Source organism: Pan troglodytes, chromosome 22, assembly GCF_028858775.2.
Source record: "Pan troglodytes isolate AG18354 chromosome 22, NHGRI_mPanTro3-v2.0_pri, whole genome shotgun sequence".
Taxonomy (NCBI): Eukaryota; Metazoa; Chordata; class Mammalia; order Primates; family Hominidae; genus Pan; species Pan troglodytes.
In genome coordinates this window covers 34140923-34157829 of record NC_072420.2, presented here as the reverse complement: position 1 = coordinate 34157829, position 16907 = coordinate 34140923, and the positions used below count along the sequence as shown (strand labels likewise).

General features: G+C 42.4%; 1 protein-coding gene across 32 annotated transcripts in view; it reads left to right on the top strand.

Moving 5' to 3' along the window:
• The window catches only part of TMEM50B (transmembrane protein 50B), a 57533-nt gene that overhangs the window by 31263 nt on the left and 9363 nt on the right, over nt 1-16907 (top strand). For 8 of the 32 annotated variants that reach the window (XM_063803400.1, XM_063803395.1, XM_054675059.2 and 5 more), the window contains 3 exons: nt 2548-2605; nt 7466-9549; nt 11200-11322. In XM_063803400.1, coding sequence (XP_063659470.1) covers nt 2548-2605; nt 7466-7511 — 104 coding nt within the window. In that variant the 3' untranslated portion in view covers nt 7512-9549; nt 11200-11322. 32 annotated transcript variants of the gene reach the window in all.

Here is a 16907-nt window from a genome sequence, read left to right as displayed (position 1 = left end):
TGGTCAGGCTGGTCTCGAATTCCTGACCTCAGGTGATCCACCCACCTCAGCCTCCCAAAGTGCTGGTATTACAGGCGTGAGCCACTGTGCCCAGCTGGAAAGTGTGTTTTAAACTCATTTTATCCCTGACTGTAAGAAGGGTGGGCTGCTGTCACTGATTTTCTTAAAAGGTCTCCATAGTTATGTTAAAGAAAAACTTTAGATAAATTAGCAATTTGAGCAAACCAAGAAGAGGTTCGGAGAGCTTCACCCAGCAGCATGAGCAGCTGTAGGCTGAACACAAGGCAAAGACAAGAAATTTTTAGATTGTCTGTAGCTGTATGTTTGTCTTATTTGTGCATGGTCTCATCAGTTGGCTGCTTGGGATTGGCTAAAGCTTAGCTGTTTGTGATTGACTAAAATTCAGCTATTTATTAAAAAATATAACCCTAGGTTTCAGTTCGTTTACGTAAGTTAGGTTCCGGGGGGTGGGTTGGGGTCACACAGGAACTCAGAGTAGGGAGATAGCCTCAGGTTAATGGCTTCCTGCTTATTTACTTTAGCAGTTGAAGTGATCCATGAGCTTTACAGTTTCTATAGTGAAAATAGGAATAAATTGCCATTTCTGTAAGGTATGTAGGGAAATATTGTTTGTAAAGGCTGTACTATTGTTGAGTGTATTTTTTTTTTTTTTTTTGAGTTGGAGTTTCACTCTTGTCACCCAGGCTGGAGTGCAATGGCACAGTCTCGGCTCACTGCAACCTCTGCCTCCCGGGTTCAAGCGATTCTTCTGCCTCAGCTTCCCGAATAGCTGGGATTATAGCCGCCTGCCACGACTCCCGGCTAATTTTTTGTATTTTTAGTAGAGACAGGGTTTCACCATGTTGGCCAAGCTGGTCTTGAAGTCCTGATCTCAGACAATCTACCCACCTTGGCCTCCCAAAGTGTTGGGATTACAGGCATGAACCACCGCTCCCGGCCAATTGTATCTTAATATTTAAAGAACTAGTAAATATTGATAAATTTCTTGATTGTGAATTTCATCTTTCTATTTCAACAGCATTACTCATTTAAATATACTTTTCTTTTTTTTTTTTAAGATGGAGTTTCGCCCTGTCGTCCAGGCTAGAGTGCAGTGGTGCAGTCTTGGCCCACGGCAACCTCTGCCTCCTGGGTTCAAGTGATTCTCCTGTCTCAGTCTCCCAAGTAGCTGGGATTACAGCCATCCACCACCACACCTGGCTAATTTTGTATTTTTAGTAGAGACAGGGTTTCCCCGTGTTGGCCAGGCTGGTCTCAAACTCCTGACCTCAAGTGATCTACCCGCCTCGGCCTCCCAAAGTACTGGGATTACAAGCGTGAGTCACCACGCCCAGCCTAAATATACTTTTCTATTTGTAAAGTGAATATGACTTTATTTCAGAGAGCATTTCTAGGCCATGTTTCAAATCTTTTACTGTACAGATTTGCTTGAACTATTAATATTCATAGTAATAGCTAACCTTTATATATTACTTTATAGGCTAGATACTGTTCTAAGCACTATATAGAGCCACTCATCTAATTCTTACACTCTGGAGTAGGTGCTATTACAATGCCCCTTTTACAGGTGAGGAAATGAAGATATGCTGAGGTTAAATAATTTGCCCAAGGTCGTACAGTTAGTCATTGGTATAGATAGGATTCAAACCTGGGTCTGGCTCAAACTTGGAGCTCTTAACCATGCTGCTGTATTGTTTGCTATGATATCAAGAGCTCAGAATTGAACCAGTTTCTTCATCTTCTCCAGTATTTTTTAATCAACATTTGTAGTTTTACAAAAGTTAATAATCCACAAAAATTTAAGTAGTTTCCATTTTGTTTCTTTTCTTTTCCTATAAAGATAGTAACCATTTCCTCCAGGATAGATTCAGTGAAAGAGAATGATGATAAATTCTAACTGTGTTATTTATATCTGACATATTTGCATAATAAAACTCCTGGATTGAGAGCCAGGCATTGTGGTGTGTGCCTGTAGTCCCAGCCACTTGGGACGCTGAGGCAGGAGGATCACTTGAGCCCAGGAGTTTGGGCTGTAGTTTGCAATGATTGTGCCTGTCAGTAGCTGCTGCACTCCAGTCTGGGCAATATAGTGAGGCCCCATTTCTTTAAAAACAAACACAAAAAACCTCTTGAATTCATGAAAGAAAATAAATTAACGGACTGTTTAAAAGTCAAGAATTTATTTTGTATGTTTTTACGATTTTGCATTTCAATTTTGGCCATAGGAGGCAAAAGAGCAAGTTACTGCTTCCTCAGCAGTTTTGATATAGCTAGAACCAGCAATTACTTTGACTAAAAGAAAACTTTGTAAGTTCATTGACTTTTATCCAGAGTAAGAGCAGTCCTTTGCTTTGGGGGAATTAAATTGGCATTTTCGTCTTTCAGTTTCATTATAGACGTCTTAGAGTTAATGAATAATAGCAGTATGTTTTAATATACAAAATGTATCATTATGAATGGCACTGATACTTTATTACTGCTGTTTGCCTATATAACCGTCTAATCTGTTTTACTTTATGTATGTAGATACTGATGTTTATCCGGGACTAGCTGTGTTTTTTCAAAATGCACTTATATTTTTTAGGTAAGTTGCCTAATTTTTAACCACTCCTGTAACATTTACAGAAATGTCAACTTAATTAAGGCAGCATATATATGGAACACATATAAATCCCATAGATTGGTTACAATGATAGAACTTCTTTTAAAAGGTGAGAATTCCACTGTTACATAAGAGCAGACAGGCCTTTTAACTAGGGGTCTTGCTGTGTATCAAGACTTTAGCTGGATCCTTTATATATTTTACCCTTTGAATTCACATTTAGGCCAAGTGCTGTGGCTCATGCCTGTAATCCCAGCACTTTGGGAGGCTGAAGTGGGTGGATTGCTTAAGTCTAGGAGTTTAAGACCAGCCTGGGCAACATGGCAAAACCCTGTCTCTATAAAAAAATATAAAAATTATCTGGTTGTGGTGGTGTACAGTGCCAGCTACTCAAGAGGCTGAGGTGGGAGAATTGCTTGAGCTGAGGAGGTTGAGGCTGCAGTGAGGCAAGGCTGCACCACTGTACTCCAGCCTGGGCAATAGAGTGAGACCAAAATAAAATAAAATAATGCATTTAATTATTTTAAATATATGTCAGGTGTTATTCCCATTTTATTTATTTATTTATTTATTTATTTATTTATTTATTTATTTATTGCGATGGAGTCTCACCCTGTAGCCCAAGCTGTAGTGCAGTGGAACAATCTCGGCTCACTGCAGCCTCCGCCTCGGGACTCAAGCGATTCCCATGCCTCAGCCTCCCGAGTAGGTGGGACTACAGGTGCACACCACCACACCCAGCTAATTTTTTGTATTTTAGTAGAGACGAGGTTTCACCATATTGCCCAGAGTGGTCTCGAACTCCTGAGCTCAGACGATTTGCCTGCCTCAGCCTCCCAAAGTGCTGGGATTATAGCCACCACACCCAGTGTTATTCCCATTTTATAGATGAGGAAATAAAGTTTAGAGCTTGCTTTAGGATGCCTAGCTAGTAAATGAGAAGCCTGGATTTGAATCCAGACTGCTGCTTCCATAGCCTGTGTCTTATTAAAAAACCCTATCAGACCCATTGTTTCACTTGACTAGCCTTTTGGAAAAAAAAAAATTAACAACAGGTAAAGTACCTTTATGAAGAAAAAAGGAAAAACCAGAATACGTAGTGGCCAGCCAGGTGTGGTGGCTCATGTCTGTTATCCCAGCACTTTGGGAGGCTGAAGTGGGTGGATCACCTGAGGTCAGGGGTTCGAGACCAGCCTGGCCAACATGGTGAAACCCCATCTCTAATAAAAATACAAAAATTAGTCGGGCATGGTGGTGTGTGCCTGTAATCCCAGCTACTTGGAAGGCTGAGGCAGGAGAATCACTTGAACCCGGGAGACGGGGGTTGGAGTGAGTCGAGATAGTGCCACTGCATTTCAGCTTGGGTGACAGAGCAAGACTCCATATCAAAATAACAATAATAATTAATACATGGTATGCATATTATATACAAAACCTGTTGGGAAATTCTGTTTTCTGAATGCCCTTTTAAGAAAAGTTAAAGTAAGTGGAAAAATAAACCAATATTAAAAGTATTTTTTAGGGGCAGTCTTCTAAAATATCCCCAAAATGAAGTCCATTCTATGCTTTTTAGAATGAATGTCTTCTTTTTTTTTTTGAGCTGGATTCTCGCTCTGTTGCCTAGGCTGATGTGCAGTGGTGCAATCTCAGCTCAATGCAACCTCTGCCTCCCAGGCTCAAGCAATTCCGTGCCTCAGCCTCCCAAGTAGCTGGGATTACAGGCATGCACTGCCACACCCAGCTAATTTTTGTATTTTTAGTAGAGATGGGGTTTTGCCATGTTGACCAGGCCGGTCTCGAACTCCTGACCTCAAGTGATCTGCCCACCTCAGCCTCCCAAAGTGGTAGGATTACAGGTGTGAGCCACCATGCCCAGCCTAGAATGAATGTCTTTTAATGTCAACAGAGGATATTTAGGTATATATTTATAAAATTTTATCTGCCTCTGTCCCCACCCCCCATAAATCATTAAGTAAGTTCTAAGCCTTGAAAAACTTTGCTTTTGTCACTGGTTTTAAGTAATTTGATTACAATGTACTGTGGTCTAGTTTTCTTGATATTCCTTCTGCTTGGTGTATATTGAGTTTCTTGGATCTGTAGGTTTATAGTTCATCAATAAATCTAGATTCTTTTCAGCCATTATTTCTTCAAGCATTTTTTGTGTCCACTCCACCCTCCCTCTGGGATTTCAATTACAGGTTATAATAGGCTGCTCAAAGTTGTCTCACAGCTTGCTAATGGTCAGATTTTTTTTTCCTCTTTGTGTTTCAGTTTGGATAGTTTCTATTGTTACATTTTAAAATTAATCTCGGCTGGGCATGGTGGCTCACACCTATAATCTCAACACTTTGGGAGGCCAAGGTGGGTGGATCACTTGAGGTCAGGAGTTTGAGACCAGCCTGGCCAACATGGTGAAACCTCATCTCTACTAAAAATACAGACATTAGCTGGGCATGGTGGTGCATGCCTGGAATCCCAGCTACTCGGAAGGCTGAGGCCAGAGAATCACTTGAACCCGGGAGGCTGAGGTTGCAGTGAGCTGAGATCACACCATTGCTGAGCAACAGAGCGAGACTTCATCTCAAAATAAATAAATACATAAATAAATAAAATTAATCTCTCTATTGTCACTTTGAAGAATTAAATTAATCTCTACTTCTACAATGTCTGATCTATGCCATCCAGTGATTTTTTCATCTCAGACATTGTATTTTCTCTCTCTAGAAGCTTGATTGGGTCTTTAAAAATATTTCTGATGTCTTCCCTTAACATGCTCATGCCCTCTTCCACCTTCTTGAACACACAGAGTATATTTATAGCTATCTCAGGGTCCTTGTCCAATTGTCTGTGTCATTTCTGCATCTGCTTCTACTGATTTTTTTCTGCTTCTGTTTACTCTTCATTTTGGACCTATTTTCCCTTATTTGGTGCTTTGCATACAATTTGTTGGGACTGGATCTTTGCTAGTCCTTTAAATGTTTTTAAGCTTTGTTTTGGGATGCAGTTAGGTGACTCAGAAACAATCAGAAACAATTTGATCCTTTTATGTCTCTTAAGCTTTGTTATAGGCAGGACCAGAGCAGCTGTAGCCCAGGACTGATTTGTCCCCCTACTAAGGCAGTCATACCCTTTGAGTGTTTCCACGCTCTGATGCTTCATGTATTCCAAGGTTTCTCTACTCGACTTGTGAGAGTATGAACTCTCTTCCAGCCTTGTGGTAGCTCTGGGACATGTTCTTTCCAGTGGTTCTTTCCTTCCCTTGGGTAGTTTCCTCTTATGTATAGACTGATCAGTACTCAGCCACAGACTGAAGGAGCACCCCCTGCAGATCTCCTGCGTTCCCTCTGTGTGGCTGTCTGTACGCTGCATGGCAAACTCTAGCCATGTGGTCTCCCCCCACTCTCAGACCACCATGCTCTACCTGGATTTCCCCTTGTGGCCTTGACACTCCTGGTTTTGAAAGATGTTTGGCAGTTTCTGCTGTCTTATATGTCAAAGACATGTGACTGACAGCCTTCTGGGGATATGATAAGTTGTTATGAAGACATTTTAGGCAGTCTTAGAGATTAAGTTTAAGTTCAGATTCAACACTTTGTGGTGGTAGATGAATCCACTTAAATGACAATTGGATGAACAGAAACCTTGTATGCTCAGGTGGACATAGTTGACAGCTGTGTCATCTATGTGCTCTGCCCAGAGGCTGGCAAGTTATCAGGCAGCCTGTATGCTTCCTGTGTGCTGGACCTGTTCTAAGCTCTGGGGTACAACCTCTTTTATTTACATCTCTGGTCACTCCTCTGTTTCCCTTGCAAGCTGATCCTCCACTCCCTGCCTACTACCTTTTGAAGTCTCTTAAAGCTCTGTTCTTGGCCTTAAGAAACTCCTTGTTATTTTTCTGTCTCTGGGTGAACTCATGTGTACTTAGGACTCCAATTATTGCTTATATGCCAGTGAGTCACAGATGTCCCTTTCCAGGCCTAAACCGTATATCCAGATTCCTACTTCACATCCCTTCTTGGGTTGCTGACATTTCAAATCCAAAACATTTAGTATGCCCACAGCTCAACTCATGGCCCTGAAGTGTCCCATCTCTCTGCTCCCGCCTCCTTATCCTCTCTCACTTTGCCGAGATAATTCCCCCTCTTCTTTTGGATCTCAGTTCAGTCACCACTCCTCAGGAAAACCTTTCCTGACCTCTCTAACTAGGTCTGATCCTTATGTTTCACTCTGAGGATACTGTGTACCTCTCATTTATAGCATTTTTTTATAGTTGGAATTTTATATTTATTTGATTGTCTCCTTATTAGACCCTTAGCTCCATTAGGGAGCAAGTTTGTCTGGACTCAGTCTCACCCCAGCACTTAGGTGCTTGGTACGTAGCTAGTTTTCAGTGCACAATAATTATTTGTTGAAGGAATGAAGAATTGCAGCATGGTCTATTGTAGGGTGCTTCAGTTACTGTAATTTAGATATGGTAGGCTCCTGGAGACATAAAATGGCCCTAATGCCTGTCACTATGAGAATGGTCTCTCTCTCTTTTTTTTTGATTTATTGATTCATTTTTTTGTTTCTGAGTCATAGAGAAATGTCTCTTTTCCTTACAAGTTGCCTGTTAATAACTTCCCAGGCTTTAAGAAAGAATACAGTTATGCTCAGCCATTGTAGTTAACAGACTGCTTTACAAAATAAGCAAATTAAGACCAACACTGCCATGATGTCTAATTTAATTTTTAAAATTGATAGGAATCAGTGAAGTACCTGTCAAAGCATATTGAGAAAATGAATTCTGTGTTGCTTGTTCCATCGGTTTTTTCCTCATGATTTGTTTTCCTATCTTTCTAGCACTCTGATCTACAAATTTGGAAGAACCGAAGAGCTATGGACCTGAGATCACTTCTTAAGTCACATTTTCCTTTTGTTATATTCTGTTTGTAGATAGGTTTTTTATCTCTCAGTACACATTGCCAAATGGAGTAGATTGTACATTAAATGTTTTGTTTCTTTACATTTTTATGTTCTGAGTTTTGAAATAGTTTTATGAAATTTCTTTATTTTTCATTGCATAGACTGTTAATATGTATATAATACAAGACTATATGAATTGGATAATGAGTATCAGTTTTTTATTCCTGAGATTTAGAACTTGATCTACTCCCTGAGCCAGGGTTACATCATCTTGTCATTTTAGAAGTAACCACTCTTGTCTCTCTGGCTGGGCACGGTGGCTCATGCCTGTAATCCCAGCACTTTGGGAGGCCGAGGCGGGCCGATTGCTTGAGGTCAAGTGTTTGAGACCAGCCTGGCCAACATGGCGAAACCCCATCTACTAAAAATACAAAAATTAGCCAGGCATGGTGGTGGGTGCCTGTAATCCCAGCTACCTGGGAGGCTGAGGCAGGAGGATCGCTTGAACCCTGGGGGCAGAGGTTGCAGTGAGCTGAGTTTGCGCCACTGCGCTCTAGCCTGCCCCCAGGCTAGAAAGTGAAAACTCCCTCTCAAGAAAGACCACTCTCAGTATCTCTGATTTCTGAAGATGTACAAAAAAATATAGCTTCATATATCTGGAATGAGCACTGAGCCATAAAAGGTTTTCAGCAAGTTGTAACTTATTTTGGCCTAAAAATGAGGTTTTTTTGGTAAAGAAAAAATATTTGTTCTTATGTATTGAAGAAGTGTACTTTTATATAATGATTTTTTAAATGCCCAAAGGACTAGTTTGAAAGCTTATTTTAAAAAGAATTCCTCTAATATGACTTTATGTGAGAAGGGATAATACATGATCAAATAAACTCAGTTTTTTATGGTTACTGTAAAAAGACTGTGTAAGGCAGCTCAGCACCATGCTTCTCGTAAAAGCAGCTTAAATTATCCACTGGGGTTATCTTTTGACAACTTGCCATTATCTGATGTTACACAATTCAATAGCAAGCAAGTTTGAGACAATCGCAGTTTAAAAGCATGAACCATTTAACAAAAAGTGGAATAATTAAAGATAAAGCACTTCTTCCCAAAGGGAATTATCACCTAGTGAAAAATTATGCGTTTCATCTACTCAGTTACCGACTGCAAGTCTCTCCTTGCTCTAGCTCTCAAGCTTTGGGTGAATATTCCTGTGAAATATATCTTCAACTTGAAAGTTCATACTCCAATCAAAAACTCCTTTTACTGAGTTTGCAGTACTGTATTTGCACTGTTTGTATTCCTCTGGGCCCTTATTGCTACTTTTGCTTTCCTTTGTTACATAGATTTTGTGTTGCACTTTTTCTCCAGAGGGGTGTTGTAGAGCCTTGGTTGTATGAATAATACCAGTGGTAGTGTCCACGGCTCTAATGTAAGCCCATTTGGCATCACTCCTCTCCTCTCTCTGAGAGGATTTCTTGTGCACAGAGTATGAAGCAGTTGTGGAGCGCTGTGCCTTTGTCAAGATACCATCTTGTTTGATGACTTCTTTCTTTGCTGTTTTTTCTTCAAAATGTTAGTAAGCTCTGTCATGCTTCTAGCAAATTGTAAGACTAATTATTTGTTTCCACCTCATAACCTGTTGCAATAAATATTACTTCTCATACAGTTTAATATTGTTGTTTGTTGGAGAAAATGAACCATAAAAATTGATTTGCTGTTCAGTTTTCAGTTATTCAAGTACACCCAATTAAAGATGCAGTTATGTTTATAAAATTAGAAGAAATAGATTTGTAAAATGCTTATGTGAGGGTTATTGAAGGTTTCCCTGAAGACTGACTGGAAATGGTGGCTGTTTTTTTCTATTTCTGACTCTGCCATGAATTTTTTTTTTTTTTTTTAAAGACAATATCTCACTCTGTTGCCTAGGCTGGAGTGCAGTAGTGCAACCACAGCTCACTGCACCTTCAAATGCTGGAGCTCAAGCAATCCTCTTACCTCCGCTTTCCAAGCAGCTGGGACCACAGGTACGTGTCATCACGTCTGGTTAATTAAAAAAAAAATGTTTTGGGAGGCCTAGGTGGGCGGATCACGAGGTCAGGAGATCGAGACCATCCTGGCTAACATGGTGAAACCCTGTCTGTACTAAAAATACAAAAAAATTAGCCGGGCGTGGTGGGGGTCACCTGTAGTCTCAGCTACTTGGGAGGCTGAGGCAAGAGAATGGCGTGAACCTGGGAGGCGGAGCTTGCAGTGAGCCAAAATCGTGCCACTGCACTCCAGCCTGGGCAACAGAGCAAGACTCCATGTCAAAAAGAAAAAAAAAAAGTTGTTTTTTGTAGAGACGGGGGTCTCACTATGCTGTTCTGGGTGAACTGGTCTCAACACATCCACCTGCCTCAACCTCACAAAGTGCTAGGTTGACAGGCATGAGCCACCACACCCAGCCCTGAATTTGTTTTTTAGTTGTGCGCAAATCACTTAATTTTCTGTTTCTTCATTTTAAAAAAAAGAGATAATGTGGTCAGGCATGGGGGCTCACGCCTGTAATCCCAGCACTTTGGGAGGCCGAGGCGGGCAGATCACGAGGTCAGGAGTTCGAGACCAGCCTGGCCAACATACTGAAACCCGGTCTGTACTAAAAATACAACAAATTAGCCAGGCGTGGTGGTGCACCCCTGTAATCCCAGCTACTCGGGAGGCTGAGGCAGGGAGAATTGCTTGAACCCGGGAGGCAGAGGTTGCAGTGAGCCAAGATTGCGCCACTGCACTCCAGCTTGGGTGACAAAGCGAGACTCCGTCTAAAAAATAAAAAATAAATAAAAACGTAAAAGAGATAATGTTAGTATCCACTCTTAGAAATATTATGAGTTAGGGCAGAATCTTTGGTAATCATCTACAAATGCATATGATTCCCTTACTAAGGTTCTCAAGCTGTCACATAGATTCAGTGGTCATTGAATCTGAGTGTTTTTTGTGTGTGGACCAATATTATCAGAGTATTCCATTTTCTTGCTCTAAGATCCTTGTATTCCTTGTGCTGTTGCCACTGAGTAAAAACCCAGAGGCTGTATTTTTCCAGTATGTATATGTGTGTGTGTGTGTGTGTGTGTGTGTGTATATATTTCTATACACAAGACGTTGACTTGACATTGATTTGCATCAACATAATGAAACTGGAAGACTGAAAGATTGATGATATCAAACCATATAATTTGGCCCCTTGAGCAAGAGCCCCCAGAGGGTTTGACATGGGTGCATTGAACTCATGATCTCTACATTTTTCCCCAGTGGAAGGGTTTTCAATCACAACATCAACTCAGGAGTCTTTGTTTTCATTGTTCTTTTTTATGGAGTCCTTTTTACAGTGTCTCACTCTTGCCCAGGCTGGAACGCCGTGGTGTGATTATAGCTCACTACTGCCTTGAACTCCTTGGCTCAAGCAGTCCTCCCCTCAGTCTACTGAGTAGCTAGGACTATAGGTGTGCACCACCACACTCAGCTCTCCTTTTTAGATTTAGTTGCACCTTTCCCAAGTTGCTTGTAGAACACTGGTGGCCCTGAAGGTGTACCTGAGAAAAGGTGTGTGTGTCAAAGAAGCTTGGGAAACCCTGGGCTGAACTAGGTCTAAACATGTTTTTTCTTTCTTTATTTCTTGATTTTTTTTTTTTTTTCAGATGGAATTTTGCTCTTGTCACCCAGGCTGGAGTGTAGTGGTGCAATCTCGGCTCACTGCAACCGTTGTCTCCCAGGTTCAAATGGTTCTTGTGCCTCAGCCTCCCAAGTAGCTGGGGTTACAGGTGGGTACCATCATACCCGGCTAATTTTTGTATTTTTAGTAGAGACATGGTTTCACCATATTGGCCAGGCTGGTCTCAAATTCCTGACCCCAGGTGATCCACCCGCCTCGGCCTCCCAAAGTGCTGGGATTACAGGCGTGAGCCACTGCGCCCCGCCTTCTTGCTTAGTTTTTTTTTTTTAAGTGTGTATTGTATGTCTTTAGGAGGAAGGTGTCAATTATATGGTGTTTTCTATTACTGAGACTTGGAAATTTATCTCCTGGAACATGTTGAAAAATGTAATTTGGGGCCAGGCACAGCGGCTCTCGCCTGTACTCCCAGTACTTTGGGAGTCCGAGGTGGGCAGATTACTTGAGGTCAGGAGTTCGAGATCAGCCTGGCCAACATGGTGAAACCCATCTCTACTAAAAATACAAAAAATTAGCCAAGTATGGTGGTGCATGCCTGTAATCCCAGCTACTTGGGATGCTGAGGCAGGAGAATTGCTTGAGCCCAGGAGGCAGAGGCTGCAGTGAGCTGAGATCAAGCCACTGTACTCCAGTGTGGGCAACAGAGCAAGACTGTCTAAAAAAAAAATAAGAAAAAAAAAAAAAATAAAAGAAAAATGTAATTTGGGGAAAGTGCTGCTATGGTGGCTTTAGAATAGATAGAACACAGGGAATTAACAAAAGGAGAGGAAAATGTTTAGGTGTGGGCATGGCTGGCTTTGGGAAAAGCCTGTGGCCAGCCTGATTATGGGGAATAAAAATGGTGGCAGGAGGGCACAGTAGGAAGAATTCTTCCAATTGCGTTGTTACTAGATAGTTGTGGTTTGGGCGCTGGGTTTCTCGGAGGCCTGTGGATTTAAGTTTAGGTTGGTTTACTTCTCCCTTATTCCCTTATTCTGGCACTGCCACTTATTAGCTATTTGACTGCAAGACTGTTTCCCTGTCTGTAAGTATGTTTGAGAATTAATCTGAGGAAATGCTTAACAAAGTTCCTGGAAATAATAAGTGATTCACACAAGTAGGCTTTTTTTTTCCTTTTTTTTTTTTTTGAGACAGTCTCACTCTGTCATCCAGGCTGGAGTGTAGTGGCTCACTGCAGCCTCAGCCTCCTGGGTTCAAGCCATTCTCGTGCCTTGGCCTCCCAAGTAACTGGGATTGTAGGCACATGCCACCATGCCTGGCTAATTGTTTTTGTATTTTTAGTAGAGATGGGGTTTTGCCATGTTGGCCAGGCTGGTCTCGAACTTCTAACCTCAAGCGATCCGCCAGCCTTGGCCTCCCAAAGTGCAGGGAATTACAGGCGCCGTGCCCGGCATTTCTCATGATGACTTTTGAAGGGATGTTTCCTTTCTCATCTGATGACTTTTTAGCTTTTTGCCACAAGGTGGCATGCCATGCTAAGAAAAACAAGACTTCCAAGTTTAGAGCCTGCCAGAGCATTTTTTTGTAGCACTTTTATCACAGCTTAAGTAATTTTACGTAGGGTTTTGGATAGCAGTAAATGCCTCTTCAATTCTTTCAGCTGTGGCAGATAGGATATTTTAAATTTCTTTGAGTAAGTATGGCAGGACAGGCTGCCTAGACCCTCATGGATTATGCCAGTGTAGAGAGCGCTGGGTCTTTGATTTGGGGAGCATGTTGACCTCTTCCCCACCCCAGAGGTCTAGACATAAAACCAGAGAGCTCTCCAAAAAGGATGTAAATTGTGCTCTTTTCCAGCAGCAGTTTCTGTTTTTTTTTTTTTTTTTGAGACTGGGTCTCACTCTGTCACCCTCCGCCTCCCAGGCTCAAGCGATCCTCCCACCACAGCCTTCCAAGTAGCTCAGGTGCATGCCACTACATCCTGGCTAATTGTTAATGTTTTGTAGAGATGGGGTTTCACCATGTTACCCAGGCTGGTCTCGAACTCCTGGGCTCAAAGGATCTGCCTACCTCAGCCTCCTAAAGTGCTGGGATTACAGGTATGAACCACTGCACCCAGCCAGCAGTTTCTTTTGTTTCTTTTCCTTTCTTTCTTTTTTTTTTTTTTTGTTTTTTGTTAAAGAGATGGAGTCTCACTATTTTACCCAGGCTGGAGTACAGTGGCTTTCACAGGCATGAACATTGCACACTTCGACCTGGAACTCTTGAGCTCAAGTGCTCAAGTGACCCTCCAGCCTCAGCCTCCCAAGTAGCTGGGACTATAGTACAGGTCTGTACTCCAACAGTTTCTACTCCTGGTGCCAAAAACATTATTCAGTATGATCAATGTACTTCCCTCCCACCATGGAAGTTGTGAGTTTAGAAATTAACCTTTTTTTTTTGAGACAGGGTCTGGCTCTGTCACCCAGGCTGGAGTGCAGTGGTGTGAGCTCGGCTCACTGCAACCTCTGCCTCCTAGGCTCAAGAGATCCTCTCACCTCAGCCTCCTGAGTAGCTTGGACTACAGACGCACGCCACCATGCCTGGCTAATTGTATTTTTTGTAGAGACACGGTTTCACCATGTTGCCCAGATTGGTCTGGAGCTCCTGAGCTCAAGCGGTCTGCTCACCTCAACCTCCCAAAGTGCTAGGATTACAGGCGTGAGCCACTGCGCCCAGCCTGAGATTAACTTTTTATGTTGAAATTACATCAGACTTACCAGGAGAGTTATAAAAATAGCACAAAGAGGCCAGGCATGGTGGCTCACGCCTATATCTCAGTGCTTTGGGAGGCCAGGGTGGGCGGATCACCGGAGGTCAGGAGTTCAAGACCAGCTTGGCCAACATGGTGAAATCCCATCTCTACTAAAAATACAAAAATTAGCCAGGCATAGTGGCAGGTGCCTATAATCCCAGCTACTTGGGAGGCTGAGGCAGGAGAATCGCTTGAACCCAGGAGGCGGAAGTTGCAGTGAGCCAAGACCCTGCCATTGCACTCCAGCCTGGGCGACAGAGCGAAACTCTGTAAAAAAAAAAAAAAAAAAAAAAAAAAAAAAAAAAAAACCCACAAAGAATTCCTGTATAACCTTCAGATTCCCAGAAGTTAACATTTTACTACATTTGCTTTGGTCTGTTATTTTAAATGTTTGGCAGCATGTTGCAGATGTGACGCCTGTTTACTTACCCTTGAATCCTGTGTATATTTCCCCCCAAACATCACTGCGATACGATGCCAAAGTCAGAAAATTAACATTGATACAGTACTTTGTGCCTTATTCAAATTCTTCAGATTACCCCTGTAATGTACTTTATAGTAAAGAAAAAAACCTCTATTTTTCTGTGGCAGGATCCTGCCCATGGTCACACGTTGCATTTAGTCGTCATATCCCTGCAGTGTCTCTTATATTTGGAATGGTTCTTCAGTCTTTGTCTTCTGTGACTAGGCATTTGGAACTTGAGTGGCTTACGTATCAGGGCTACTAGCAGTTGCTGTGTGCCTTTGTGTTCTGTTTAGGTCAACAGCACCTGTGGGGTTGTGCGGTGCACAGCCTACAGGAATGTACCCACAGCCCCAACTACTGGTGCTCCACTATTTTAGTAGTTAGCATGGGGCTGGCCACTTGAGAAGTGTCTGGATCTGGAGGACACTTGAAGGTACTCACAGTTGTATTAAGGGTCACAGGAAAATTTCAGAAAGTAAATAGTCAAGAAACACATTAGTTTGATTGATTAATTGAATTTTATGCCAGGCAAAATTTTGTACCTGCCCATCTCCAAGGACCTCAGGGTCCTCCTACCTGGACTTACCAGCTCTTTAAGGGTTTGACCCTCTCTTAGGCTTTTCAGATACAAAAATACTCTTATTACCCACAGAGAATAGATCAGATATTTTTATTCACCTGAATGTAGAAATGAAACGAGTTGAATTAATATTTACAGTTATTATACATTGTTACTCATACCACTATTTAATTTCAAGGAAAATCATTAATATCATATGTTGTGCTTTTTGTTTTGATTTGTTTTGTTTTTTTTTTGAGACAGAGTCTCTCTCTGTTAGCCCAGGCTGGAGTGCAGTGGCACGATCTTGCTCACTGCAACCTCCGCCTCCCAGGTTCAAGCGATTCTCATGCCTTAACCTACTGAGTAGCTGGAACTACAGATATGCACCATCATGCCTGGCTAATTTTTGTATTTTTAGTAGAGATGGGGTTTCTCCATGTTGGCCAGGCTGGTGTCGAACTCCTGACCTCAAGTGATCTGCCTGCCTCTGCCTCCCAAAGTGCTGGGATTACAGGCGTGAGCCAGCGCGCCTGGCCACATATCATTTGATGTTTATGTTGTAGCTAGGTATATGGATGTAAAGTAACCCTGAGGGTCTGCCTCCCTCCTCTTTTTTTGATAACTGAGGGGCCCAGAGAAGCTAGTGCTGCCTGTATTTCTACAATGGGATGAATTTTTAGGCTATCATTTTTTAGGAATGTCTAGGTGTCATTCCTAGAGCATTGGCAAGTTGCCCTGACCAGAGTCCTCTCCTTAGCAATGGGTGGCTCTGAGGCCCCAGGTCCCAAGTAACCACTCTGACCAGTTTCCATACCCTCCCAAGCGTAGCCAGCTGTTTTCCCTCACCACAGACTGGAAACAAGGAGAAAGACGTCACTTTCACTTCATTCCCGTGGGACAGTCCTTGAGTCTTAAGGGAGGCTGGGAGTGGCAGTGAAGGGCGGGGAGGCGTGACTGCATCTCCGGAAACTGCTGGGGTGGAGTCTCACTTCTCATCAAACAGAAGGACAGCTGGGGATGTTCTCATCTCAAATAGAGACTATTTGGCAAACAGCAAATATATTTTGAAGGGCTCTGGGCGCCTCAGAGATGTGACTGCATAGTGTGGAAGTTGTCAGAATCAAAATGGAGTCACTTGTGCTTCAAACAAACAAGCAAACAAACAAAAAACCCTGACAAATAGAGCTGGGGAAGGCCATGAAGGATTCTCATGCAAAAATGCTTGATAACAAAAATGATCACAAGGCCGGGCGTGGTGGCTCATGCCTGTAATCCCAGCATTTTAGAAGGTTGAGGCAGGTGGATCACTTGAGGTCAGGAGTTCAAGACCAGCCTGGGCAACATGGCAAAATCCCATCTCTACTAAAAATACAAAAAATTAGCCAGGCATGGTGGCGGATGCCTGTAGTCCCAGCTACTAAGGAGGCTGAGACAGGAGAATTTCTTGAATCCAGGAGGCAGACGTTGCAGTGAGCTGTGATTGCATCACTGCCCTCCAGCTTGGGTGACAGAGCAAGACTCTGTCTCTAAATAAATAAATAAATAAATAAAAATGATCACGAAAGACTGCAAAAATCTCAACCTTGCACAAAGCCCTTCACCGCCTTACACAACAAACACTTTTATGAGGACATCTGCCCAACAACTGCCTGTCTAACCTTGGAATGGCATCCCCCTTGCTATTGATCCTTATAGCCAAGGATAATTATCTTAAAACAGTGATCTAATCCTCATTTTTTCCTTTAAGAACCTTTGTTTTCCTTCATCTTCCTAAATATGTACATAGTTCACTCTGGCACACGTGTTCCCCTTGTAATACCCTATTCCCAAATCAGTATCATTTCCTTTCAGAGAGCCTCTCTCTGTTGTGGCGCTTCAAAGACATAGTGGCCATAGTGACTATGCAGGCTTCTT